We start from the raw sequence: 13,333 nt of genomic DNA, 5'->3' as shown, positions 1-13,333 counted from the left end.
TGTGTGCAGTAAAATTTTTAATAACAATTCATTCATTAGTGTACAAGCTAAGCTACCATGAAGCAATCATACTGCTGCTTCTTCATTATCAGTGCATGAACCGTTATACCTGTAAATAAATATGTACTTCTTTTTCATGTTATCTTTTCGTTTTTGATGTCTAGTGTTAGGAACACATATAACATCTATAGTGTCTTGTATCGTATAAGACAATTTTGATGTAGGTACTGATAGATGATTCATCTTGTAAGCATACTTCTGTATCAATAAACACAGTACAACACTGTAAATGTATTTTCTCTTCCTTGTGATTTTCTTAATAACATTTTCTTTTCTCTAGCTTAATTTTTACTAAGAATACAGTATATACTACATATAACATACAAAATATGTGTTAATTGACTGTTTATGTTATCGGGAAGCCTCTGGTCAACAGTGGGCTATTGGTAGTCACGTTTGGGGGAAGTCATAAGTTACATGCAGATTTTCTACTGCATGGAGGGTCGGGGCCCCTAACTCCTGCATTGGTCAAGGGTCAACTGTATAGTGGGAGTTGGGTGTGTAGAATGTTCAAGAGTTTATCAGTTTGCTTGTCAATCTGTTTACTTCCCTGCTAATTTCATCTTTCTATTTAGAAATTAATTTGTATGAGTGGATGAAAAGAAATTTAACATGGTTTGAATTAAATCATTAACAAGATAGATAGAACTCTTGTTAAAAACAAGTTCAATTTTCACCCCCAGAGATGAGTTTGAAAACACATTTTCAACAACTTCACGCACTCCAATTAAATAATATTTTGAAAAAAATCTGTGGTAATCCTGGAGGCACTATACAAAACTAAGTATTCTTCTGTCTTTTAAGGCATAGTTTGGAAGTATCTAAGAATAGCTGTTGTTCACTACTATAAAAAGTGATGTCATTCATTAAAAAAACAAGTCTCGGTGAATTTGGGTAATAGAATCCAGATGAATTCAGAGAATGACCTTAATCATCTTATTGCCCGAGAATATTTATTCTCAAAAATAACTAGAAAATGTCAGATGCTGAATAAATATTAATAACTGAAAATAAGAATTCCTACTTTGCTCTTGTGAATGTAATCATATTATTTTCCATGCTGTCATCTCATACATATTTTCTGTTACACATTTTAATTTTAATTTGCCTCTTTGGAGAAAACTATTATTATTGTCAGCGCTACTGGAAGACAAAAGGCATGTTCAGGTAGTCATATTAAATAATCAAACAACCAAAAGAGAACAAGGAAAATGCCAAAAACAAAGTCGCCATTTTAGAGTTGAGTAATAGATGGTTCACACTTGCCATCAGTGACATACACAGAAAATCCTGTTTAAGGTGCGCTGTGGGTGGTGGGCATGTTCTGGCAAAAGCACTCTAGTCAATTGATGTTCAGTTTGTTATGTAATTAAACTCATGAAAAGGACACTTTTGCATATGAGTTAGGGACTTATACCTGCAAATCCTTTTCAGAAGTGCTAACTGCGGTGGTTGGTCCTTTAATGTTTAGACATTAAGTTCTATCATGAGTCAAAGATTTCCAATTAAGTTATTAACTACTGAGTGTAGCTATTATGTTTTTACAGAATCCAACAATTTTAAATGAAACTTAGAAGTGATTAAAAAAAAAAAAAGCACCAAGCAGAATCAGGATACAGGGAAGAAAAACACTCCATCAAGAGTTATGAAGTAGCAAGCAGAAAGCTTCCAAAATCCACAAAAAGGAGAGACGTGTAAATAACAAAGTTCCTGTTAAAAATAAGAACCAAGAAAGAATTCTGAAGAGCAAGGGAATTCTGCAAGGGACTTTACAAAAATCAGTCAAGTTGCCAGAGGAAGGGATAATAGCAAAGTAAATCGCAAGCTGCTGCTCAAGTGCTGAGCTGGCAGAATAAACCTATTTCATTTTCTTTCTTGCAGCTCAGGATTCTTTGTGCAGGTTGTGAGGCAAAAGCAGAAAGCTTCAGAAGCTCTCGGGAAATGACACAACTTGGGTTAAGTATGACTTTTAGGAAACTTAATCTGGTCCCTTAGATAAGATTTTACTGTACTTGCTGCAAATCAGACCAGGGGTCTCTGCTGGCTGTAAGGAACGGATGGAAAGAATGTTGAGGTCACTTTGGGGCCAGCAATGCCCCCACAGAGCTGCCTGCCATGATGGAAATGTACTATGTCTTCTCTGCCCAACACAGAAGTCACTGGCTATGCGTGACCACCGAGCACTTTAAATGTGGCCGTGCCACTGATGAACTGAACTTTACATTTTATTCCGTTTTAATTAATTCAAATTTGAATCGCCTGGTGTGACCAGTGGCTATAGTGTTGGACGGCGCAGGACAGATCCTTTCCATCCCTTTAACTGAAGGCTGTAGACCTCATTTTACTATGTATCCTTGGGTTTTCTGGGATTAAATATTACCCAAGGCTTCTGGGACCCCCCCCCCCCGGGGCAGGGCGATAATATCATCGTCCAAACTGGGAGACTTTGAGAAGGACATGGAGTGTCAGTAACAGTCATGATGAGACGAGAGGCCCAGGACACACAGGATGGGACGGGACGCTCCCCCATCCACAGGGTTGTTGCTCGCAGGTTCTAGAGGGAAGTAACTAGGCTTGACTTCACTTCTGTTTAGGTGGCTGCTACAGATAATGTTTAAGTACCTTCTGGGCACACATTTTCATCATATCATGATTTTCTTTGCCCCCGTAAACATTTACCAAAGTCTTTATAACTCACCTCTACTCTCCCAGTGACCCCCGACCACAGAGTACAGCAATGTCTAACAGGATGCTCAGACCAGAAGTACATAATCCATTATACTGATGTCTGAGCTTAGACTGAGTATCTGGGTAGCTAAACTGGGTTGGATATTTTCAGCTTTCCTCAGGCTTTCTGGTAAGAGGCAGGAAAAGCCAAAAAGAGCAGAGGCATTTCTTTGCAGTCACTCTGCATTCCCTGACAGATACACGTTCTCCCAAAGGGATGACACAGGGCAGGCTGAACAGCAGCAGTTCATTTAGTCCGGATCCTGGATTGTTTGGGGGAGTGGATCCTGGAAATACGAGTTGCTTGGGACCCTCTCAGTTTTCTGCCATCAGCAGAGGAAGTGTATTACAGTCAGACTTTACAATTATATTTCAGCAACCCCCTGCAGAACACACAGGCTTCCCATGGTCAGAAGTCAACCTGCTTTGAAATAGCAAAGACGGACTCTTCTTCGACACGAAATACAGAACATGGATTGAAGCACCAAGACGTACAAATAATTTAAAAAATATAGTTGTATCTATACGCAGAGGTCCTTAAAGCAACAAATTCACACAACGAGCCAATTCTCATGTAATCTGTCCGGTATGGCCTGGCTTTTCAAATCCCAGCCACCTTTTATAACCCACCTCGTGTTGAACACAGTCAAGTTTTGTATTAAAAAAATACTTCAAAATTTAATAGGCGTGTGGATGAACAGGAAAAGAGAAAGGAATTATTGCGGGAGATTTACCTGCAGGAAAGAGAATTTAGCAACATTGTGATTCAGATAATCAGGGGGAGGTTTCAGAATCATTTTGTCAGAGGTTTTCACCAACCTGATCGCCCGAATGACAGTTTTCAGTGGTGGGGTGAGGTCCTCCACGGACACGTCACACTGGCATCCTTTGTCATCATACACGTCGTCGGTGCCAAGCGCCGTGTCAGCTGCAAGAGAAAAGGGCCAGTTAGGTAGCAGCATAGCGGCAATTTAAAACTTGTTACCGAATTGGTCTTACGTAGGGATGGCGGGGAATTCACAGACTCGGCTTATAAATCAACACGTATAAGGTCGGCCAATTGTTTTTCCCAGTATTATTCTTTCCCCTTTTCCTACAACCTAACCGATTTCACGTGGTTTGACATGACTGCCTTTCTGAGCTGTTTTCCATGGGGAAATGGGGCTGCTGACACACTTTCTTCCCGGTAGAGGTGATGGATTTGTGTCGATTCACTCATGCTCTTTTGCCCAGTTCTTTTGAAACTGACAGCCAGGGTTTAAATAACAGCTGTTTGGAGTTAGGAAAGCAGTTTTTGGATATTTAATGAACTGGCCTGTATATAGAGAGCTTGGAGCCCATGCCACTGACCCCAGTCGTCCCACACCCTGAACGAGTGTGCTAAGCGTTCGGATCCAAGTACACGGACTCCTTCTCGGTTACTGGACATGGGCAGCCCAGGACAGAGCTTGCTGGTGACAGCACTGCCAAGGCCGAGGGCAGATTCTCAGACTGGATAAGAAAATCAGTTTCCCGTAAACCGAGCAAAATAACTTTCGGCTTAAATGCAAAGTTTGACAAAAAGGCAGGGTTACAATAAACACCAAATTACTAAGAATTTATAAAATTAATAAGGAATAAGCATATCATTGCAACTTGGTTTTCAGTAACAGAATATTGAAAGCAGGTTAAAATTCCTGTAACGAGGAAAAGGTTAAATAAGTACTGGTGGGTTTGTTTAATGGAATATTGAGAATCTGTTAAAAATGATGACTAATGACTGGAAAACTGTCACAATATATTATTAAAGAAACAATCTATATCTGGGATTAAGAATGATTTTATTTTTTTCTGCTTGGCTATATTTTCTAAAATCTCTGCAATGAACATATATGATCCTGGTAATAAAGTAACAAAAGTGTACTCAGGAGAAAAGAGTTACGTAGCCTCCAAATACTACTTGAACCTCTTTATTTATTATTTTGGCTGCACAGCTTGCGGGATCTCAGTTCCCTGCCGGAATCCTAACCAGTAGGCCACCTGGGAACTCCCCTATTTGAGCCTCTTTAAATGTTGACGTAACGAAGGGACTAAAACTACTTTCTGTCTCCTGCCCTGATTAGTGATCATCTACTACGTCATAAACGAAGGAGACTTTGCCATGGGCTGTCCTGGTTGGGTTACAGGTCCTGAAACGCCGGAGGAGGCCCGTGCACTGGAGCAGGGCTCGCATCCGGGATGCAGTTGGTGCATCGCTCAATTCAACGATTCACTGTGTGTTTACTCGGTTTATGGTGTGCTGGGAACAGGGGTGGTGTGGGGAAGAGATACAGATGGGTCTTCACAGCTCTTTGTCATGGTCGCTCTGGCCTTCTGACCCCAAGCCTCCTAAGTGGGTTCTCGAGAACCACCAACTCACAATAACAATCATGACAGCAACCACTCGCTGAAATGAGTGCCAGGCGCTTAGACAAAGCTTCTGCACATACTAGTTTTCTTATTTACAGCAACTGTACAGGTTGGTGATGCTATGCCTGGTTTTTAGACGCTGATACTGAGGCTCCGAGAAGGTAAGCATAATAATTAAACAGCATAAAAGTCAGGGCCCTTTTATTGTTGTGAGGTTAGTGGAAAACTTTTTCCGCAGGTAGGTGCTGTCACGATAAGCACAAAAGTAAAGATAGTGAAACTACAATGTTCGCAAGTGGAGCGGGGAACGTCCCAAACGGCGACAAGACAGTTTTCTCCCTGCCCCCGTCCTGCACCCCAGTAAGACCTTCTGTCTCTCTGTCGCGGTTAGCATTAGGCTGGGCAGAGGATGGGAGACATTGTATCCAAAGCCATTTTATTAGGGACTTTCATTATACCACTTATAACTTGATTATTCAAGGCATAAATCAAGCTCTCAGTCTTTAAAAAAAGCTTTTTCTTTTTGTAAGTTTGGTCAGGGCAAACTAATAGGAAACACATCTTTGCTGCCATGTGTTGAAGCAAGGGCTGAGTTAGAGAATTTTCCCCCTTATTCCAAAGCCACAAAAATGGGGTAAATGCCATCTTTCTGTTTTATATGTATCTTGAGATGTCCATATTCTTTCCAGTGAGGTTAATGACAATTAAATGTTCTTCTCATGATTCCTAGAGGCTTAAAACCCGCGTGACCTCTGAGGCACCTGGGCGGGGCTGAGCTTCCAGCCAAGGCTGGCTCTGTGCTCTCTGCTCTCCGATCACACTGCTGGCCCTCTGCCCTGGCATTTGCAGAATGTGGGTCATGGGAACAGGAGCTCACGTGAGCACCAATCTGCAAAAACCCAATCCTGAAGGGCTGCGTGCCAGTGGCGTGCAGTGCTCCCCAAGTCGTGCTCCACGTGGGCGAGCCTCTGTGTCTGGTGGGCCTGCCCTGTGCGCGCCTCGTCTGTGCTGGGAAGAAAGGAAGCTGAAAATACAGCCCTCTGTCTCCCCCAAGCCTCTCTGTCTCCTAGTAATTAGCTGTGTTCAAGATTTGCTTGCAAATACTTTGTTCCCCCAGGTTTTGGAAACTCTATTCCATAGTTTTTGCAAAGAACCACCTGGACCTTACATGATAGAGAGGAGGGAAAGAGAAGATTCTGGAAACTTCTGCTATGTCCAAAGACCGTCTTCCTGTTCCCACTATAAATTTTGCCATCAAGATGCAGGTGTTTTCGAGAAAAAGGACAGGCAGTTTCTGGTTGTTTCTCTTTGTCACCTGCTCTTACAGATTAGATTTCTTGACGAAATGATTACAATGGTTTTCAGCCTTGGCTGCATGTTAGAATCACACCTCAGTACTCAGGATGGGCTGGAACCCAGGCCTCAGAGTGTTTATAAAAGCTCCCCAGAGGTGTCCATGTGCAGCCAAGAAGGACCACTGACTGGAAGTGGAAAACAGTGCCCCTGGGTTCCCCCAGTTGGAGCCGAGGCATGTGTGTGTGTGACCAGTCTGCCATCGGACTTGGGCTCGTCCCCATGTTTCCCCTCGCATCACCAGTGTATTTTGCACAGTTTGAGACAATACAGGTGCTTCCCAAGACAAAAGGAAATAATCACATCATAAAAAACAGAAAAAGAAATCCCTTACAAGCTGGTGACCTGGGAACAGGTCTCATCACCTTCCTGTTCAGCCTGGAGGCCTCGGCTTTCTGAATTCCAGCCACTGTTTTCCACCCCTCAGCCACCTGAGACCCGCTCTGCAGGCCGTGACCCTGTTCTCTTTCAACGGAGTCACTACTGTTCTTACACACAAGAGACTCACATGTTCAGAGACAAAAATAGAATCAAACTGTCAAAACCTAGCAGAAAACATTTGTTTGTCTGTGGAGGAAACGGTAATGGCCTGATGTTTGGTCACTAAGAGGAATTATAAAGGAGACAGCTGACCGCCTTGGTCATGAAGACAGAAAATGTTACCACCTGAAATGACCAAATTATAATGCAAAGAAAAGTCCTGATTAGGAAAAAACTGAAAGGTATAAAAAAGCTTAATATTTATAATGTATAAGAAGCTTATTTGAATGGATCACAATCCAAAATATTAATGTAGTATACAAATAAGTCAGTCAGGAAAGACCACCAGTAGCAAAAAATGATAGAAAACTTTTCAACCTAACTAGAAATTAAAAAAAAAATTAAAATTATTTGAAAGTATGGACTTATACTTATTTAGTAGCAAAAGAATAATAACTAATACTAACAAAATTGAGGTGACTCTGGTATACTTTGACATTGCTAGTGACAATGTAAATCAGAACAAAGTTTTATGGCAAGAAAAAGTTTAAAAAAATTTAAAATCAACAATCTTATAATTTTATACCAGAAAAGTTATCTTTGGAAAATAATTTCAAAAAGAAAATAAAGATAGCTTAATGTAATAATTTTTATTGCATCATTGCTTATTGTAGAGAGATAGTTATATAAATTTCAATGTCCCAAAGTAGGAAACTGTAAATTATAGTATTTGACCATGCTGATGTACTACACAGCTACAAAAATGATAATTATGAAGAGTACATGGTAGTATGAAAGTATTTTTAAGTGTTCAGTAAAATTAAAATATGAAACCAAATACTCACGTTGATTAGAACTATATACCATGATATATAAAAAGAAAAGCAGCTAGAAGTAGAAAACCAGCAAGAAGTGAATATATAAAAATGAAATTAGCTGTATCAGGGCATGAGACTATAGATGATTTACATTACTTTTATTGGGTTGGCCAAAAAGTTCGTTCAGGTTTTTCCGTAAGATGTTCCTTAAGGAATTTAAAGATTTTTTTCCATCACACAAAAATATGTTTTTTGAAATAGAGTATTTGAAAAATAGGAAAACAAGTAGAACGAAGAAAATAAAATCTTCCCAAGTTGCACAACTTAAAGAACTACTGTAATATGTTTCTTATAGTAAAAATGTGAGAGCAAGAAGTTCGCAATACATTTTAGGCATTTAAATGGACCACGTAATGATTCTTTCTATTCCACTGTGCTATAAGGAACACACATTGGAAAGTCCACTATCAATGGTGGTGATAACTAATTTATTACAACCTGTTATGAAGTATAATTGATTTTCCAATTCTGCTGCTGCTTGTCTTTCAATTACCTTTTCCCCACTATCATTTCCGATACCTTTAAATATCATCTTAAATTTACAGTCTCCACTTCAGCCACGTGCTAGTTCAAAGGCATCTCCTTTAATCCAGCTGAGTTTAGAATAACTGCCTGGGTCCTGATGCAGCAGCACGATATTATTTTGCTACGGCCTTGTTTGGGGACTTTCCTTCTGTTCTGTGCTGGGTGCTGCTGTGTCCTCAAGACACTAATAAGAAACCCAGAAAAATACTCCAGATAATATATTTTTTGTTCTAGACTTTTGCCTTTTCAAATAGCTTTTATTTTAACTTTGTTTTTCTCTCATTATGACAGTAATGCATGCTTCTCCTAGAAATTCTGAAAATTCAAATTTTAAATTAAATCATGGAGAAGGAGTAAAGGTTTTTGTACTTCTAACACTCGGGCAAATCCTATTAAATTTCGGCCTCTTCCCTTCCAGTATCTTTCTTTGCACCAACTGATGTTTCTAACGTCAAAGTCAATTTCTCAACACCGATTAGAAGTTGTACATCTCTGGTTGCCACGGGGGGGACTTTGCTTTGATAGCTCAAAAGCCCTTATTCAGCCTCATCTTATTATATGGCTGTTTCATCTCATGCTCCAGCTACACCGGACGACGAACAGTTCCTCAAGGTGCTGTCTAAGCATTATTACCTTTGGCTACTCTCCCAAGGGCTACACTCTACACATCCCCTTTCCATTTTTTTTTTCCTTTCTTTTTGGCTGGCGATCCGCGGGTGCTGAATTTGCAGTAGACAGACGATTATATGCATAGAGCGCCACAAAAGCAAGAGCACCCCAAAATGAGAACATCGGAATCTTTCCAACAAATCACCTCCATTTCAGCATGCGTATAACTCTTGCGCCGTGTTGAAAACCAGAATTTTATTTTGTGGTTTAGTAATTCCTGTTGATTTTGAGTTATCCAAAGCCAAGAGCATGAGGGCAGTAGGACAGAGTTCAGAGCCTCAGATCCAGCTTTCCAGACACAAGCCTTTTGAGTCTGTGGCCTCCGGAAAATGCAGCCTGACCCCCAAGACTGACTCAGCCCTGTCCTCCTGTTCTGCATACGTATCTCTTATATTTGTTGTTTACAACCCCTTTCCTTGGCAGACAGTGAGCTGCGAGGGCAGGGACCACATCCTTCATCCACGCATCCATCTCCCCTGTATCTCCTCATGCATGGACCTACCACCCCCAGAGCCCTGACGGTGCACGTTTGCTTCGTGAGTGGAGCATTTCCCTTTGACTTCAATAAAGTCTGGATGTAGGATTTTAGGACTGGATGTAGGACCTTCGTTCATTCAGTCCTTGTGTGAGAGATGGCTTACAAAGATAAGCTGTAATTTAAAATATTACACTGCTAGACTGGAAATACTGTGCTCATTTTACACAAATGAAGGAGCTGCAGCTCGGAGTGAAAAATGACGTAAGTGGGGCTTTTAAAATGGGGCCAGAGCAGCCATCCCGGAGGAACTGCCTTGCATCCTGTTTTCTGACCCTGTGAACTGGGCCAAACTGCCAACATCCCAAGAAGTCAGCAAGAATGAGAAGACCGTGTTGAAGGGACTGATGAAAATGAACCTTTACCTGGTGACCACTTTGCCGGACTCGTCAGTGAAGTGCAAATCCAATAGCTTTACTTATCAGCACCAGTGGACTCTTCTTAAGAGCAACGTCTCATCTTCCTCTCACTTGTTTCATTAAAAACCCTGATTCCCTCTCCTGTAATAGGGACACTATTTGTGTTTCTACCGCAATACATGTACCCCAAATTGCAATTCTTTGATCCCAAATAAATGCTATTGCCCCTTGAATTGGTTTCCTGTTTTTTTTTTAGGTTGATATCAGTGAGCTTAGAGGACCTGCCCAAGATACAGGGTTATTAGGGTACAGCAGTCCTTTGAACACTGAGATCGCGCCTCCCTGTGCACAAATCTCCCCGTGTTTTGCAGAGTAAAAGCTCGAGTCTTCAGAAGGCCTGCAGGGCCCCGTGTGCCGCCCCTTCTCCCACCTTCCCATCAGGGCTCCCCTCTCTCTGTTCCCTCCAGGCCCCCCGGCTGCTCTGCGTGCCGTGCACCCCTCTCCCTAGGGCTCCCTCTGGGGATGCTCCCTTCCAGACGGCCTGTGGGCTCCGTAGCTGCTGAGGCCTCTGCTCAGTGTCTGTTTTCCAAGAGAACCACCAGGACTCCCTTACCCAAGGCCAAGAGTGTCATCTTGTTCTCTGATGTATCTCAAGCGCCTGGAACAGAGTGCCTGGAACAGGGTGAGCAAACTAGTATTTACTCAGGGAACCAGTCAGGGTGAGTGATACCCGTCCACTCCATCTCTCTGATCGACCACAAAGTTTAATGCACTAGCTAACCTCTGGATTTGGCCTTATCGTTTTCTCTTTTACCGTTTTTTTGTTTTGTTGTTGTTTGTATGTTTTGGTGATCTTTCATGACTAGATATATACTTTGAGATCTTACTGTGGAAAAAAGATTCAATTTTTCCTCAAAGTGTTTAATTTTTATAGGATTTAAACATAGGATTTCCCCCCAGTGGTCCATGAAAATATTTAAGAGGCAAAATAAGTTTAAAGTAAAAGCATGAATAACTTCTACAGTAGAACTCAGGAAATACTTGTTGAATAAATATGGTACACTGCACTTTTACTTTTAGGTTGACATGCAACCTGTAGGTCGACTTTAAATTCTTGAGTCTATAAGTTTACAATCAGTAAATAATAGAAGAATTTTAACATCAGTACAAGAGCAGGGGGGCTCTCTACCCACATCCTCCTATAAATATAATAAAGAAGCCCATCCTGACTTACTTTCCTCTTCAAGAACAATGTATACTAATGGAAATGTAAATATATTACAGTGAGATACAGTGTAACTTCATAAATCACTTTTGGATACTCACTCCCCTGTGCGTTTCCAAATGCGACCTTTAATCCAGTGCTTTACAGTGTTAGCACAGCAGGGACAAAGGGTGAGATTTCAGTCATGTGACCATTGTTCATTCAGTTCTGAATCTTAGAAGGTTTGGAGGAAACAGCTTAAAAGTGAGTTCTCATTAAGAATCAGGAAATCATCTCACTGAATTCTGATAAAAATAAAATATAATGCTATAAGGAAATTTTTGATCCATCTGTGAACATTTTCTCATGAATTTTTTTTCTAGGCTGTAGAATGAAATGCTATAGTACTAGGGAAAAAATTCTGAAAAATAAATATTTGTTTTTATTGAAAAAAAGTCCCAGCATTCATATCTGTGGCCTCTACTGGTTTCAAAATAAAACATCCTTTTGAGTTTTTAAAGGAATATTCTAGTTAAAGAGGTACTTTTAATATTTTGAATGGGTAATTGCATTTTCCTGTGTATTTTTACCAAAGTAGATGCAAATGTTAGCACAACTGAAGATTACAGATTGATAGAGACTGCATAACTCAGCTGTGCTTGCTGTTTATTTTATTTTTTGGTGTTGTGACATTCTCTATGTGGAGCAGAAAATTTGGGACCCAAAATACAGTCGTGGTACCCATAACAGAAATGAAGAGGTACAATCAAATACACTATCAGGGGAAGTGCAGCTGACCTTTTTTTTTTTTTTCCAAAAAAGAGTTAGATCTAGATTATCCTGTGACTACCACATTCTGAAAAAGTGGCTCTATATACCATGAAAACTCCCTCAGCTCCTTAGAAGACTTTCACAGTAAAGAGAAAATACAACTGGCCTTTGACTGGACTTGACAGCTTTGCTGTTGGCATGGCCTAGCATCAGTTTCCAGATCTGCTTGACTTTTAGACACAATAAGATATACACTTGCTACTGCGATCTAGCGTGCGCGCACACACACACACACACACACACACGATAGAAGCTGCCCTGTAGGTTAAGACGGTAGAATGAACATACACATCTAATCTTGATACCTCTGAAAAGCTCACTAAAACTATAGTGATGATACGTTTTAAAAAGACTTAAACACATAAAAGGATAGAACAGGAGGGGAGGCATAATCTTGAAAGTAGGAAAGCAGCTGGGCAAGTGAGGTAGCCGACTGGCTGGCACCAGAGAGAAAACCCGAAGCCAAGGCTGGGAAAAGCTGAGAAACAACAAAATTCACACTTCAGACAAGTCAGGGCAGCACTCGGTCCCTGCGGGGTGACTCACTGGAGGGAGGTTGTGTGCTCCCTGCCTGCAGCCTTGGGCAGGACTCCGCTCCTTTTCCAGCAGGGTTCTGGCTGGGGGGCTTCGGACGAGGGGTCCTCAGGCATGGGTTCCAAGTGACCATATACAGCTTGAATGCTGAGAACCCACTAGTGCCCAGTCACCATCTCAACAATGGCAGCAGGACCTGTACCTCCAGGTAGGAGTCTGGAGAAGACCTCTCTGGGAGTCTGACCAGCCCAAGAAGAAACAGCTGAAGGTCCTGACCCCAGAGGTTTCCCAGGAAACGGCTGACCCAGATCCACCCATGGAGAAGGTCAAGCTGACCGCCCCGGCCACGTGCTCAGAAGTTCCAGTCACCCTTGTCGGATCCCACACTTCTCTGCGAGGAGACACCCAAAGTTTACTAAATGCCTGAGGAAATCGTCCAGTACAAAGAGATCAAGATCAACCCAAAATGAAGCAAAAGAAAACACTGTTATTAACATCTTCACAGAGATAAAGCAAGGTCCTACATCTGTGCAGCAAAAACAGGAAGCTAAAATAGAGGGACACAGTAAACAATCACGACGACAATAAAGGACCTTAGAAATGATAGGTTTGGATGATAAAGTTGGCCAGAACTCCCCCAATCCCCCAAAACAGAACAAAAAGACAAAGAGGTAGAAAATGGGAGAAAAAAGAAAGTCAGATGGCCGGTCCCCAAGTCCTGCCTCTAAATAATGAATTTCCATGAGACAACAGAGAAAATGAAGGGAGGAGGTCATTTAAAAAAAAAACA

General features: G+C 41.3%; 1 protein-coding gene across 5 annotated transcripts in view; it reads right to left on the bottom strand.

Moving 5' to 3' along the window:
* Nucleotides 1–13,333, bottom strand: part of KCNQ5 (potassium voltage-gated channel subfamily Q member 5) — a 577,457-nt gene that overhangs the window by 19,897 nt on the left and 544,227 nt on the right. For 4 of the 5 annotated variants that reach the window (XM_029224298.1, XM_029224301.1, XM_029224299.1 and 1 more), the window contains one exon: nucleotides 3,607–3,715. The exons of the other annotated variant lie outside the window; for it this stretch is intronic. In XM_029224298.1, the coding sequence (XP_029080131.1) occupies nucleotides 3,607–3,715 (109 nt within the window). The remainder of the gene's footprint in view (nucleotides 1–3,606; nucleotides 3,716–13,333) is intronic. 5 annotated transcript variants of the gene reach the window in all.

Source organism: Monodon monoceros, unplaced genomic scaffold, assembly GCF_005190385.1.
Source record: "Monodon monoceros isolate NGI ecotype Baffin Bay Population unplaced genomic scaffold, NGI_Narwhal_1 Super_Scaffold_15, whole genome shotgun sequence".
Lineage (NCBI taxonomy): Eukaryota > Metazoa > Chordata > Mammalia > Artiodactyla > Monodontidae > Monodon > Monodon monoceros.
Note: the sequence above shows the minus strand (reverse complement) of the source record. Positions and strands in the feature narration are given on the sequence as shown.